General features: G+C 38.8%; 1 protein-coding gene across 1 annotated transcript in view; it reads right to left on the minus strand.

Annotated features, from left to right (window-relative positions):
• Window positions 1-4,438: 4,438 nt before the first annotated feature.
• The window catches only part of GRID1 (glutamate ionotropic receptor delta type subunit 1), a 281,982-nt gene continuing 270,291 nt past the window's right edge, over window positions 4,439-16,129 (minus strand). Inside the window, exon 14 of the mRNA XM_030241408.2 lies at window positions 4,439-5,360. Coding sequence (XP_030097268.1) covers window positions 4,932-5,360 — 429 coding nt within the window. The 3' untranslated portion in view covers window positions 4,439-4,931. The remainder of the gene's footprint in view (window positions 5,361-16,129) is intronic.

Here is a 16,129-nt window from a genome sequence, read left to right on the forward strand (position 1 = left end):
GCAGCTGATTGGAGCTGATTGAGGTGATTTGTCCCAGCTGCAGCCCTAAACAGCCCCTGGGAGTGTCTCCCAGCAAACAGCCCACAGCTGCTCTGGGTGAAATCACTGATTAAAGCTGATTCTCCCCAGCTGAGCAACAATCAAGCCAAAAAACAGGCACCGCCAAACAAATCATTTCAACTCTTAAATAATATAACAACTGTTTCTGGTAGAACAAATGCTGTTTTTATTTGTTTCCTAAAAATTAAGAAAAATAATAATTAGCTGAGGCAACTGCTTGTATGATGGAATTGAGGCTTCTCATACAAGTAATACAGCTTTACTAAACATGAGTTGTAACCATCCTTTTCTCCCTCCCCCTTCACCACATGTCAGATTTTACCTTTAATTTTGCCTTTCTTCAGAGTTTTCTTCTGACTTTCTCCTTGCCTTTCCCAGGATGATGCCAAAGGATGTGGTTTCTCTGAGAAATTTCCAACAGGGTCCCCCAAATATGTTGTGTTTAGAATTATGTCACTCTTTAGCAGCTCACAATGTAAGTTCAAGTCAGTAAAGCAAAATAAAATAAAATAACAAGGTCTGAACACTGTGGTTTCTGTACCACCCCACTAACATGATTTCCTCTGAATGCTCCACTTGTCACCAACCCAACAGCCTTAAGCTCAGAAGAGAGCTATTCCAAAATTTTAACAGATTTTAGGAAGAATTTTCTTTCTTTAAGCAATCCCAGCATAAAGTTTAAACTGTAATCCATGTTACATGCTCAAAATTGTAATAAAGTCCCTCTTTCAGGTTAATTTTTGAGACATTTTCCTTTTCAGAGCCACCCCAGTTTATAGAAAGGAGTGCTCTTGAGCCCAATATTAAGAGCTAAAGCTTCACCTGCTGAAACTCAGTATGCTTGACCCATTCCCTGGAGGGAAGCCAATTTACACAGGTGAGAACCCAGGTTTAAGTGGTTTATTCCATCAGCAGACTAAGAAAAAGTGAGTTATTTTGCTGAGACTTCACCTACAATGCAGCAATGGTCATCAAAGCAAGGCAGATATTGGGAACTTCACTTTGCAAGACAAGTATTGCACACATGTAGTTGTAACTCAGCATAAAAACATTCTATCAAGTTTCAACTCTGAAATTAAAAAAGCACAATTACTCTTTTTTTTTTTTCCATTGCAATAGGAAAACATGACATACTAAGAAATAAGAGCAATGCATTCTTCAGATTGAAAGCAGATTGCCCATGGATTGCAAGCAAATAGAAGAAACTGAGTCACATTTTTGTAAGAAAGTAATTTCTAAACTAATGGGTTGGTAGAACAAGACACGCTGGAAGTTCTGTGCCACAGATGTCACTTTTGTGAAAGCTCATCATCAAAAGAGCACAATAAAAGGAAGGTACATTTTATGTTCAATCACCTTTGCAGTGTAAACATTCCAGGGGAGTTGGAATATTTGGGATCACACGTTATTCCTTATTTTAAGTACACTAGGGGAAATTCCAGTTAAAAAACCAGAGCACAGTTTGGTCTTCAAAGTTTTCAGAAACTTCTGCAGTTTTTCTATTTCAACTTGCCAGATATTAAAGGTGAAGGGTCAAACCTGCAGGTGGTGTAAATAAGCACAGCTCTGTGAGAGCTTTCACCTTATGCTCATTTACATCACATGGAAATTATATTTCTCACTTTTTCGGTGAGTAATTGCACATGTGTATATATATATATATATTTATATATATATATGCATGTGTGTGGTGAATACATATCATATAGAAAGTGAATGCTTTGATCTGTCAAAAGGAAGACACAAATATAAAACAGGAGTCAGGATATGAAAATCATACATTCTGCATTTACTTTGAAAACTGAAAGTTATGGGGAAAGAAACATTGTTTATGTTCAAGGAGAACCTGGTGATTCGCTTAAATAATCTAAAACCAAACCACTAGCACATGAAGGATTTAACAGCTTCCTGTCAGGGCTGACAGGCTCAAGCTGTGACTTGCTAAGTTTTATATAATCAAAAATTACTAGACAATGCGAGATCCATTGCAGATTCCTAGTTTTGCAGTGCAGACCCTGGTGCAGCAAAGCACTCAAAACTTAAGGTTAACTTAAAGCAGCTGAGTAGTCCCAGGGAGTTTGGCCAGCTCACTCACCTGCTTTAAATTAGGCACATATTTAATTTGAGACCTGCATTTTAACTCCACCATCAATCAATCAGCAATGCACTTCTCCTATGCATAAAGCAGGTGCTCCCTACAGGGCTCAAACATGCTTAAATACATTTCTGAAAGAGGGCTGTGTGGTTTGATTCTTCAAGATCCTGCTCATCATAAGTGTAGTCCTGCAAAGCTTTCAAACAGGTGAGTCATATCATGTGCACGAGAATAAAGGAGCTCTAACATCATTTTTAAGTTAGACCACACTTCCAAACTTTACAGCACACAGCAAGAGTAAGCTAGGAGGAGAACCCTGAATATGAAGAATGCTAAAGTTTATCCCCAGAATATATTGTATTCACAATTTTTTCCACAAATGCAGGTCAGTTAAAATTACAGTGTTTTAGTCTATAACATGAAAAAGATCTAACATGAAAGCAAAGATACCTCAGTAAAAGAGGGTTTCAAGCCCCTGCTCTGGGCTTTGCTGCAGCAAGTCAGCAGCATGTTTTGTGAGTAACAGCACAGCAGCAGCAGCTCAGGAAACCTCCAGCAGGTTTGTGTGCCACAACAGATCACACCCTTGTGGCCACTCAAGCACCTCCTTGCATCTTTTCTGCAGCATGTTCCTCTGCTGCTGCTAATATCTTAAATTGGTCACAAAATGAGAGATTTTTCCAATGCAAATCCTTGCACTCTTTCTCCAAAGCATCTTTACAGATTTCTGTGTGTACACAGTCTTTTAGTGCAGCTATTTCTGCCATAACTAATTAGTGTATTTATGGAAGATTTTTTTTCCTGTGGCCATAGGCTCATTATGACAACAAAAAGAAAAAAAAAATGACATAAGAAGAAAAAAAAAATCCAAATTTTTGTGGGCCAAACCTCCAAATAGCATAAATCCAGTCAGCAAGTAATGCAATTTGTGCCAAGCTACAAAATTACACCATCTTCATGAGAAACCACTTTGACAATAGATAAATGAATCCCTCTAAGAGTACTCCTCCTGTAAGCCCATCATCAATATTCCTCATTTAAAAAGTGTTAGGCTGAGTATCCTCTTCCATAAGGCTGGTTTTATGTCACAGTTTGACTTTTCCTCCCTACTGCTTAAAGTAAAAATGTAAAAATGTGGGGACTTTAATCACCCCATAAATATATGTGTTGTGTAATTATGCAAATCAAATTAGGAGCAGTGAATGGAATGTTTATTTACCCAAAAACCTGACCCAGATTGCCTGCTGACTTTCCTGGGATGTAAATGCTTTTTTACCTCCGTTCAAACAGAATTTTTCACCCTAATGTAGACAGTGATTTTGCCGCACCAGGATCTACAGCCTTTTCCAATAGCAGTGCTCGAATAAACTGAAGAAATCCAGCTACAAAGGGAAATTATAACCTCGAATTAGGGATAAATTGGAGAAGACAGGAAGTTATCCCAATTTTGAAAGAGAGTGATTGTCCATGAAGAGTAGGAGGGGGAGCAGGGATCCATTATGTTTGGCATTTAAACTTCAGTTTGGGAAGGAAACAATGTGTTAAGACTTTTGCTTTGGTTTTTTTCTTGTCATACGACATTGCACTATAATATTTGCATGACAAGACATTAAGTAAGCTATGTGTTGCTCTATCTTTGTCCTCTGTGTTTCACAGACAAAAAAATAAAAGGCTTTGTACAGCCATTTCTACCACAATTATATTCATGGCCATTAAAATGTTTCTCTTTACAAAATCAATGGAAAAAAAGCAGAGCTGTGCTTGTAGTCTTGTCATTCAGGGATATGATTTCAACAGGGAGCATTGCATCCATTATACAACAAATTCAGTGAAATCTTAAGGAAAGAGATGGCACCAGAGGGCACAGTCACTCATTGCCATTATCTCCTGCCTTTACAGTTTCTCCTTGCCTCGCTCCATTGGTTCCTCCCCACTTTCAGTCATGTACACAAGAAACAAAAGAACTGAGCAGTTTTTCTTAAAAGCTTTCCCCTTTATCTAAAAGCTGTTGTTCATCAAAGCATTTATATATATAATATATACGTCATAATATATATAATATATATTATATATATATGTATAACAAAAGACAGAAAGTTAAATAAAAAGAGCCACACAGCAGAGCAGACAGTAAAAACACAATCCAATAATCCTGTGCTTAAATTTAGAAACTGTGTGGGAGTTTAAATCCTTGTTAGAAGGAAAATGCTCCCTGTTTATTGTTTGTTGGATTTGAGTTATAATTCACCTTTAAAGCATTTTTTACTGCTATGCTAATACCAGCTGCTAAGTTCTCTGAGTGAATTGTCATCGTGACTATAAAACAGGGTTCTGGGGAAAGGAGAAATCTGAGCATGGTGAATTTTTCTAGCAAGAAAGAGATAAATTTTTTGCTCTTAAAAAAACCATACCTGTAAGGGAATAAGTGTTGAAATCCATGGGAAAAAAAGAAAAGTATGGCCCTCAGTCCCAGTAACAGGTCTTCTTTGGCACTTGAGAACGACCACAAGTAGTTTGCCTTTTTATTCATATAGAACAAAATTTACAAAGTCATTCATACATTTTTGTTTGTTTTTTGTTTTGTTTTTTTACTTACTTCGAAAATTGGGAATATTCAAAATACACTTTTACCCCACTTCATTCTTTCATTATTTACAAGTATATACAAGAAAAATGTAAGAGTTCATTTTCTTTTTCTTTTTCTTTTTTTTTTTTTTTGTTTCTTTTAAATTTTGTATTAAAAATCTCTGCTGGTTGTTTGTACTGTTTGTTTTCGTCATATGGATGTTCCGTGCGAGGGCTCCATTGCTTCTGGAATGACTCCCCCCGGCACGGACTGGAATGACATTGGGATCGGGGTTTTCACGGGGCTCTGCCGGAATAGTCCTCCGTTGGGTGACCTGTGTTTGCACTGTATGGAGGGCATGGTGGCTGAGCTGCTCAGGGGCAGCGGCAGGTTGCTGCCCGAGGCAGCTGTCAGTGTCCTGCTGGCACCATGAGTTGTCTGTTCTGGTAAAAAGGTGGTGACAGAAAGTTGCGTGTTCTGGTACTCGCGCACCGGCTCCAGGGTCTGAGCTGGCTGCATGCCACCGATCTCCAGCGCTGAGATCTCGATGGACGCTGGAGAGATCTGCTTGTGGGCTATGTCTTCATCAATTAAACTGTTCATGCGTCTGTGCACCTGCTCCAGATTCACTTCTTTGTCCTAGTGAGGAAGAAACCAGAACAATCAGTCCAAACGCAACGCCCAACGCCCATCCCCCTTCCTTTCCTCTGTGTGACCAGAGCTGCTGATCACTCATCACATCACTTGGATTTCAACTGTGCCTGGGCAAAACCTCAACGTCTGGCGACATCTCCAGATGAAAAACCTGCTGAAGAAAACACGAGCTCAATCTCAGCCTGCAGGAGCTCCTGATGTTGTCAATCCCATCCTCCTGGGAGGTAAACTGATGGCTGGCATCAGGGATCAGCACATCCCTCACGCCTTGCACAAGCTCAGAAAAAAGCCTATAGCAGGCAAATAAATGACCTGGGACTCCATATTCCACTGGGCAGCTCAGCCCTTTGTCACCACATGACAGCTCACCACTATCTCATATATCTGCAGAGCTTTTTCTAAAGAACACATCAGTAAAAACTCTCTGACTTCAGGGTAATTGCTTCACTGAAATCTACTGGCCAGGGGTTGTGGTGGTGATGAACTCCTGAGCTCCCATCAGGAGGCTCTGGGTCACCTGTGTGGCACAGAACAGAAACCCACTGGAGCAGCACTGAGAGAGGCCTACTCTGGGAGCCCTGGGGAGGGAACCGTGCATTTGTGTATGGAACAGTGGCATGACAGACCATAAGCTCTCTGTCATCTTCACATGCCATCTGGAAAGGTCTGTCTGTGGTCAGAGCTCAGGAAAACAGCACTGGTCTTTAGAACATGCATCACCATCTTCTGAGAATGCGTTTCCTAAGGATCACAGAGTGGTCTCTTCATCTGTCTGTCAGAAACCACTCACTCAACACACTTTAGCTTCCATGAGGAAATACAGCAAAAGGAGCTGTCTTTAAATGCTGAAGTAGCAAAGACCTACAGTGGGCTGTTTATCACCTCAGTACGGCATTCAAGATGCTCAAACTGGGAAGCAACAAAATTGGCGGGGTGAAGTCAACCACCTGGGATGCTGTCTGACTGAATTTTAACAGCTAGCATTGTACTGCCAATAAAAAGGTATTGCATTATATAATTTCTCTACATGTCATAAAGCACAACTATGATTGCAGTTGTAGTTATTTGATGCAAGTGTAACGCACAGCAGAATAGCAGCAAAGCATAACAGCCCAACAACCCTGGAACTGGAGAAATTCCCTGGCCCAACACAAACCTGTAATTACATTACTCAGACAGCAAAACTCCAACCTAGGGAGCAGGACTACCCAAAACTTTTGTGTTCCAGTAATCCCTGACTGCCCAAGATCAACCTGGGCTTAAATGTTGGTTTAACACAACACCAGCAGCCGTACTGATTCATACCAAGGTCCAGGCTCAGGGAATGAAGCACAAAGTGTCACTGGCACTCACTCCTTTTAATATTTCATCACTGGTGTTCAGGTGGAGCACAGAGAATTACAATCTTATTCCAGTGGTATCCTCTGCTATGCAACTTTGCTTTTCCCTGTAAATTGACAAGCCAACTCCAAAGTCCTTGATTCCAGTCAATGTCAACTACAGATTCAATTGTAACCTTGTGATTTAACATCCCTTCTACATTACTCAAGAACCGTTGAATTTGCTGATCCCTGCATGGGTTTGGAAATGAATTAATGTTACATGATGTACAGTTCAAACCTGTGTCCTTAGCTTAGGCTAAATCCATATTGATTTCAGCTGGAATACAATTGCTCTACGATTACAGGGCTGAGCTGCATGTTGCAAATTCTTTGCTAATCAGTGGAAAATGAATTCCTATTTAATTTATGTCATAAATTCACCAAAAGCCCAATGAAGGTCCCAGAAACCTGGGGATATAATCTTCCTCACCAAAGAAACAAATAACTTTTTAAAAATCCTGCTTTTTCAGCCAAATCCTCTAATCAGATAATTTTGAGTTAGAGAAAAATCAATGGATAATAAAATACAAAATAAACTTTTTTGACATGAAGGGATCACACAACACTTGATCAGATAACCCCTGCAGCTGTATTAAGTCCTTCCTGACAACAAACACACCTGACCTGTCAGCCCCTTCATTCAATACATTAGACAATGCACTAAGCTGATGATAACTCAGACACTCTTCCCTAAATTCTGTAGCTAGGAAACTTAAGGATGTATGGCACAGTGGCCAGAAGTTTACATGGATTTTATTCATCACTTCCTCTGTTCCTTTTTCTTGAAGTAAAACTGTAGACCTGGGGCAAACATGAGAAAAGTTCTTCCATTATTCCCAATGGGAGTAAGCTCGACCTCTCTGGGTGGGTTCTTTTGGAACAGATGTCCAAACACTCACAGCTGCATTTTCCTCACCTGTTTGCCAATAAAAGCTTGCTGCAAAGTTCTGCTTGTGCACAAACTGCAGCTAGCACCACATATGATGATGCTTTGTCTAAGGAGCTAACTCCCAGAAGCCCATTATGCAATGCCTCCTTAGGTACCCTGTACTATTTCTTTTCCAAACGATGCTGCTAGCTGGGATGTAGACTCCTAGCTGGCATTCTGGGTATCTGGGACTCATATTCTTGTCTAGCCTCCACTACAAAATAAGAAAACAAAAGAACTCGAGTTAGAACTGAGAAAATATTAGAGCAAATATTTCTAAATTAGGCTTTGGCAAAATGCTCATGACTCCTTTACATTTTTCTGAGCTTTTGCCAAATACTAATGCCTTCTTCTGATCATTTCAAGTGAAAATATACACCAATTTTTTATTTATATTTGAATTTCTTTTGTTTGATTGCAAGTACATCCTAAGTGTATTCATCCTGCTTTGCTAGTGGAACAAGTAAAATGTGATTTGGATAAAACCAACACAGAGGGAAAGGTAAGGTTTCAATAACTGCAACAAGCAGTCTTTAATTGTTTGCAGAGAGAAAATAAATTTGCGAATGAAGCAGGATCTTAATTTGGAGCATCTGGGCACAGAAGGTCATAAAAATCAAAGCATGAATTAGTCCTACACATTTGGCTGAGCCCTTTTAAGGTGTAAACATGAAGAGCCACAGCTGGGATGATCTTAATACACATCTCTGGGTCCAGACCATAGGGATTGTTAAGGACCACACCCTTTGGGATGGTCCCCTCTCCTGGCCTGACAGGCCTTTCCTTCTGCTATGCACAGTCCACCCTGGGACAGCATCCTCAGGAAATGGTGGATTTGCAGTTGCTTATGTTTCACAAGACAAACTCCTGCTTCTCTGTGCTAAAATTTTCATTCTCAGTAAAGATTAAAACCAATTCCTGCACACAGACATCCCATTCTAACTACAGCAGAACACTTAATGAAGTACAGAGATAAGTAAACACTTAGGATCTCTTTAAGAGGTAGGGGTGATGATTTCACTTGCCTACTTCTCTTTCTTCAGCATTAAGGACAACTTGCTGGCCTTATTAAGATCAGAGAAAAGTTTTTAAAGGCTTTCAACAGAACAGGAATTCACATTATTCCCCCTTTTCATTGTCAAAATAAAATGTTTGCAAAGGTTATGGAAAACAACTTGTCTCTGAGGAATTATAAAATCACATTTTTAAAGGTTCTTTCCTTTTTCTTTGTCTTATTAGAAAAGAGCAGCTAAATAACTAAATGTCAAGGTCTGTATGAGACCATCTTAATGGTGAATGAATGATTCTCAAATCCTTTTAAAAAAACCCAAAATTAAATTCAAAAACCCTTGAAAAGATTGTCATTGCACACCATAAAACTGCTTTGAATCCCAAGATTTCCAGAAGCAGAGGTTTTGGGATAGCATTATGTGACAAGTCAACCTTTCAGACTCTGTAAATAAACCTAATCTTTTTTTTCCTTTATTTTTCTTTTGGGAAATTCAGTAACATAGCATATGTTACTGAAAACTAACAAGCTAAATGGAGAAAGGTTTAAATGGCAATAAAGCCAGAAAAAGAAATCTTATTATGTTCTATCCATTGTCAGCTCCATGTTCTCCTTTATTTGTAGTTCTGTGCTTCTAATTAAATATCAGTAATTTGTAAAAATTTTTTTTGCATTTAATATGTAAAATTTAGTTAATATTATAAATATGTCACATCTCAGACATTTCATGCCAATTCAACTTCACTTCTCATCTATGGCAGTGCTGGACACAAGTATATACTTGTGTTGCCAGGAGAAGATAAAATATTTTTCCTCTGGTGGTTTCATAATTCTATTTTCAATATTACTGTCATACTCCAAATAGATCAGTTGAAGAAATTAATCAGTTAAGGAAAGAAACTTGTAAGGAAAATTATTATACACCCAGGCTTATCCTCTGCAGCTTAAGGAAAACAGCTAACCAAACCTTGCTCCTGGTCAGGAAATTCTCTTATGCATAAATACCAAGTGAAATGTCACTGTCCCCAGTGAGTTTGAATTTTGGAAGGGCCTTTTAAGGGCAGGTTTCTGACATGTCCCAAGCCCTTGATCATGAGCAACAGGTTCAATGGCCTGTGACTGACAGCAGGAGCACGCCCTGGCTGGGAGTGGATCTGGAGGATGCTCACCAGAATTACCTGGGAATGACTAAACCTGCATGGTCACACCTGCAAGAAACTATGACTCCCTTACAGAACTAACCAAGTCTGCCCTTTTCACACAGAGTGAAATTATGACAAGGTAATGCAGACACCATGATTTACAGAGTGATCTTTTTTTTTTCCCCTAGCTTATTTTCTGTGACTCTTGACAATTGGTTCTAATAAAGCCTGTGGGCAGTCATATTGAAAGAATACGGTACTAATTGGGAGGTTTGGAGTCAGTTAATGTGATCAAATTTAAAGGTGTTGGAAAGGAGCTACTGGCTGATGTTTTCAAGAAATTGCCTACATCCATCTAAATATAAGTAATTAAATGGTAATACTACTTAGCTTACTGGCTTGCAACACTTGGGATCTTCCAAGGGAAAAGTTTTTGAGAAAAATATTTTAATTAAAGACACCATTGTGGTATCTGGTTTCTTACTTGTGATTTCTGTGAGCTTATCACAGAGTTCTAGAAAAGCCACTTCAAGACATAAAAATGCTACAAGATGATGAAGTGGTTCCATCAAGGCAAAAAAAGGAAGACAAATGCCCAAACAGGAAAGTCTAATATCTGCAGAAATGTGATGCTAAAACTATGCCAAAACTGTGATAAGTTGCATCAACATCCAACCCATGCAAATAAAAGCACACTAGACTGGAGAAGAAAAAGATTGATGGCCCTGACCCCAGAAGGACTAAAATTTCAGAAACATAGCCAATAGAGGCAGACAGGCTCATACAGGGAGGAAATGACTTGCATCTGTCAATACCTCCCAGTCAGGTGCTGGTAACTGTGCCAAGAATTAAAAGCCTGTTAAAGCAGTTAATAAGACTCAGGAGATATGCAGAAAACAAGGCTTTTAAGGGAATATAGCCTTAATCATTAATCAGGGCACGTTTCTGGTTTGTTTTTCGTTTCCTGTCCTAGGTGACAACATGAAGAATTACCTTTTGATGAGAGAAAGAAACCAAGACACAAATGCTAATATTAGGTTTTCATTCTGTGCAAGATTTTTTTTAAAAAATTAGGTAATTTTATGATTAGGGCTAGGTTTCAAAATTTGAGACAAATTCCAGTGTCAGACAGATGCTTTCTCTTCTGCCCTTGACCAGGAAACATGCTGGTCTCTCTCCCACCCATATAAAAGTCCTCCTGACTCATACATGTGTGTTCATAATGATAGGTATCTGCCAGAGGTCATGAGACACATGTTCTGGAAGGCACACCTGTACTCAGTTAGAAAGGAATACTCTGAGGCACTTCCAGGCACAGACAGCCATACTGCAGAGGAAAAAAAACTGAAACAGCAAAGTTTTCATGCTCAGGTACCCACAAACTATTCTCTTCTTACTCAGCATCAAACCCCACAGCTCCACCCAGCAACCAAATTCAGACTGTGGGGTTTCGGGCATCATGGACACAAATATTTACCTTGTTAAAGGGAAATAAAGCAGCAGCAGCTCTGCATGTGTACAATTGGTTAGGATTAGTTTGAAATCCTGTATTCACCCAGTGTCATTATCATTACTTTCAGTTATAGCTCCTGCATATGTAAAGCTGTAATTTTAATTTATTCCAGGAGGCTCTGACAGATTGGCAAAACCAGGCATAATTGGCTTGCTCAAGAAGAAAAAGCAGTGATGATATATGTAATAGATGTGCTGCAAAACAATGGCAATACAGTGTGGTGTTACATTAATACCAACAACCCCTTTTTAATAAGACTCACTGTGTGACACTCATTATTCCGGAGATTCCGCAGCCGACAGTGCAGTGAAATGCAGGGAGACGTGTACACAGAGGCAGTGGTGATGTGTGTCTGCTGTCATTAATTTAACACAGGCAGCTGACCCAGTCAAATAGCACTTAATGCTACATAAAATTTGCTGAGTGGTTTCTGAGTGTGCTCTGCTCAAAGGTGGTTTGACCATAACAGAATCTTATTGGAAATACGCAGGGATGCACCTCAAGAGTCTACTTGAAAATCTGCTTTGAGAAATAGGCCCAATCCTGCAATCAAGCTTCTGCTCTTACAAGTGGAAGCTCTACCATGTTTTCTAAATTAGCAATTAGTTAAATTATCGTCCATGAACCAGCTGTTAGAAGAAGGCACTGAGACTGACATCAGGTGAGGTCCAGCTGGCTGTTACCTAATTGAAAGAATAAAAGAAATGAAAGTTTTGCAGTATGTTAATTTCATTTAATATGGAATCATCTGCAAAGAAACAAAATTTTATAAAAAATTATGTACAAGAGGCCACCTTATTCACTATGTGATGCTCTCCTTCAGCAGAGAGCACAAATTCCTTTATGAAGAGACATTAACACTCTTTTTCCTTCTAAGTAAACCTGAAAAAAAAGTGAGATATTACAGAATCCTGCAAAGTTGATGTTAATGTGACAGAAAATGGTTTAAAATATATTGCCAAAGTTTATTTCCAGCTACCCACAGCCAGAAAATAGGTGTAAATAAATTATTAGCAAAAGCTGAGACACCAAACAAGTAACAGTGACTTGCTAAAGGACTGGTGCAAGTAGCAAGAACCTTCATGAAGCAGTTCACATCTTCCCACAGTCCTGTTGCACACCTTACCCAGGCTGGATTTATCTAAGCTGAAATCACGTCTAAGCAGGGGTCTAATTCTGACGTGTCCCACAGGTCCTGCCTGTGAGCCTTGCCAGGAATACCCTAGGCAGTGAATACCCCAGCAGGCCAGTGAAGTTGACAATGCACACCACTTTGAACCAGCCAAACCTCTCTTTGTCTTATTTATCCTCTTGAAGTGCATCCCTGTCTCTGTGAATAAATAGCCAGGACACAGTCCTGATGGGGGAGCAGCAGGCAGCCCCACAGTGTCTTGCAGTGATTCACCACCACCCATTAACTAAGTGCAGTCACAGAGAGAACAGCCTAGACCTCACAACAGACCCAAACCTGCCAGGGAAGAGCCTGTGACAGCATTTTCAATATGGAAGGGGACATCCAGCCTCACGTTGAGATATTAAAGCTTTAAATCCTTACAAACCTTGGTTCACCAGCTGGTAACCCAACAACAAAGAGAATGAGTGAGTGGTTCACATGGTACAGATGTTTCCACAGCTTTCATGATGTTAAAAATTAACAGGACAATACGAGAATGCAAAGAAACATTTCTCAACGCAAGCAGTAAAATGCAGTACAGAATGAGTGCTGGTTGATGAGCATGCCAATGTCTCTGCAAAGGAACTTGGGAGAAAGGAGAACTTGCAACCAGAGAAACCTCTACTGTGTACACTACAGACTGCAGTTACAGGCATTTCCAACGACACAGAGGTTAGGATCAAGGAGAGTTCCAGGGGAAGGTAAAGGTGAGGAAGAAACTAACAGGGATTCATCTGTGCAGGCATTTTCAACAAGAAACCAATCATCTGTATGTTTATTAGAAATTCTCACCATGCTTCTGAGGCCCAGCCTCACATCATTGGCCATCTCCAGATGGAAAGGGAAAGGAAGATGTGGGGAGAAAAAAAAGAGGGATCAAGATAGTAAGGCTAATAATGTAATTAACATTTCACTCTTTCAGTAAACATGTACTCATCATTCCTTATACATCTGGTCTGAAACAGCATTTGTTCATCCACAAAACAGGATGGCCCTCAAGCTGGTGGTGTTTTCAGAATTTGACATCATCTAAAATTACATGTGAGGTGACAGATTACTCTTTTATGAAGAAAAAATTTAATTAATGAAGGTTCTATTCCAAAAATTCACTAAAACTTAATGGTTTCTTTATATTACTTTACACATTTTTTTAAATCTTAAAATGTAATCTAGTCCATAAGGGATGCAATTTCTCACTCTAGTGAGCCCAAATCAAAGTAATGCTATCCTTTAACAGTCTGAATTACTCTACTGGAGCATCAGGTGTAAACAGATTGCTCCACACCCTCCTTCTTCACCATTCCTGTCTAGTCATATGCAAATCTCAGAAGTTCCTATTTTTTTCCCATTAAGCCAGGACGAGAAGAAAGAGTTGGCACAGGAGACAAAGAATTGCTTCTACAACCTGTTTGATGCCCAGTGTTAGCTGATTTACAAAACCTCTCAAATCCACTTCAGCTACATGAAAGCCTTACAAAATCCTTACTCCTATTAGCTACGATTTTTGCAATTAAAAACCAAATTTTGAAAAGGTTTCTGTGCCCCCATTCAGGGCTGTATTTTGGAAACTGCCCAAGCTCTTATTTTGACATAAGACATGACTGGCAAAATTATTAAAACAGCTCAGCATAACAAAAATCTGGCCACCAATTTCCCAAAAGATAACTCTTGCATACTTAATAATTCTGAAGAAATAGTACTTGTTGAGTGAGTTTTTGTAGCTCTTTTTTGTACATGTGCCTATCAGTATAGGTCTGGACTTAAGGAAAATCATAATCAAGCAATTGATTAATAAAAAAAAAAATCCACAGTACAGTATTGGTATCTGTGATACCTTAATATTTTGCTAATATTGACCACAGATCATTTCAGGTACTATAAAATTATTTAAATTCAATTGATAAATAGGTTTATAAATTGCATGTTAATATCATTGCATGGTAAGGTCAATCTTCACCAAATAACCTCAATTAACATGTTACTTCCAGTCCCTGGTCCATACATGGTGCTTCAAAGCAACTGAAGTTTGATCTTATTCCACTAAAAGAAATGGAAATGTTTTGGTGCTCTGGGTGAGATTAGAATTCACCTCTTATTTAATTTTATGTACATGCTTAAATGCTTAGTCAGATCAACACCTAAGGCATTTTACAAACCACAAAAATGCAAAAGAAATTTGAGAAAAAGTCATGTTTATGCTTTTTATTATTTTAAACTTTTACTGATTTTGTTATTTTACACCCCCTTCAAAAAGTCAACTTTAAAATACCGCCATAGGCTGAGATAAGACATACAAAAATTAGCTGTGTAAACATTGTGTGAAGAATCTAAAAGAATCTGACGCATTAAGGCTCCAATTCAGTAAAATATGTAAGCTCATGCCAAGCTCATGAGTAGCCACAGAAGTTCTCTGGGATAGGCAATGTAATGCAAATTAAGCAAGTACTTACACTCATCACCAAACTGAAACTTTAAACAGGTTGTTTCTTTTTGATTCCCCTGCATGGCAACACTCATTTTTTAAGCTGATTTCTGTTGAATAATTTTCTACCCCCCTAAGGTTCATGCCAGGTAAATCCAGATTATATCCCTAAGGATCCCATTAGCAGGGTTTTCTTACACGACAGAGAAAAATTAAACCAAATAGAAAAATCTCTTCCTTGCAGTTAGGGAAATATGCTGGTACAAACTCAATTGCTTCACCACTGCTTTGGGTAGCAGAAGCCTGGGCCCAGTGCCATAAATCCCAGGGACGATATGTCACTGTTAAACCCATTACAGCCTTGACCAAAATCTGTGGTGATCAATAGCAGGAGTTGGGTGATTTCACTGGATTCTGGATGTGCATCCTGCCAGGGACCAGGAATTACAGAATATCTGCTTCACTACAGGCACCTCCAAAGAGAAAATCTTGTTTCTTCACTCACATAAAAAGCCAGCATGGAGTTAGTAAAGATGCCCTTCCAGGTATTACCAGCTTCTGTACAAGGTAATTTATATATTATTTAGGCCTCAGTTCTGTTTTTTTTTTCTTTTCCTTTTTTTTTTTTTTTCTGACTTGTTTTTCTAGCTTATACTTTATCATCAAGCAACAGCAAACTTTGCATTCTGGGTTGACTCGTTCCTAACACCACTTTGCTGATTTAAAAATGCTAGTTAAATGAAGTTCCTCAGCTTATTACATTCAAAGCTGGTTTGAAACTGAATTTCTAGATGGCATTAAAATGCATTATTTTGCCAATGTTTGCATGATTTATTTTCCCCAAACAAACCTTTATTTATTCTTAGAAAAGTAGAATACAATACAGTAGTACAAACAAATGATAATTTATATGCAACTGAGCAAAAAATGTACAAAGATTTCAGACATGTCATTAAAATACAGAAAAAATAATTTAAAATAAAAACAAGATAAAATATAGAGAACATGCAATGAAGGGAAAATAAAACATTGGGTTGATGATCTTGTGTTTCCTTTCACTCTCAAAAGGAACCATCCTGGCACAAATCAAATTATCACATAAAAAGATAACACCACAAAGGAGAGAAGGTAAATGAAGCGACAAGGAAAAAGACAAGGAAAGTGAAAATAATGGTGAAAGCAAG

This window comes from Serinus canaria, chromosome 6 (assembly GCF_022539315.1).
Source record: "Serinus canaria isolate serCan28SL12 chromosome 6, serCan2020, whole genome shotgun sequence".
In the NCBI taxonomy this organism is placed as follows: Eukaryota; Metazoa; Chordata; class Aves; order Passeriformes; family Fringillidae; genus Serinus; species Serinus canaria.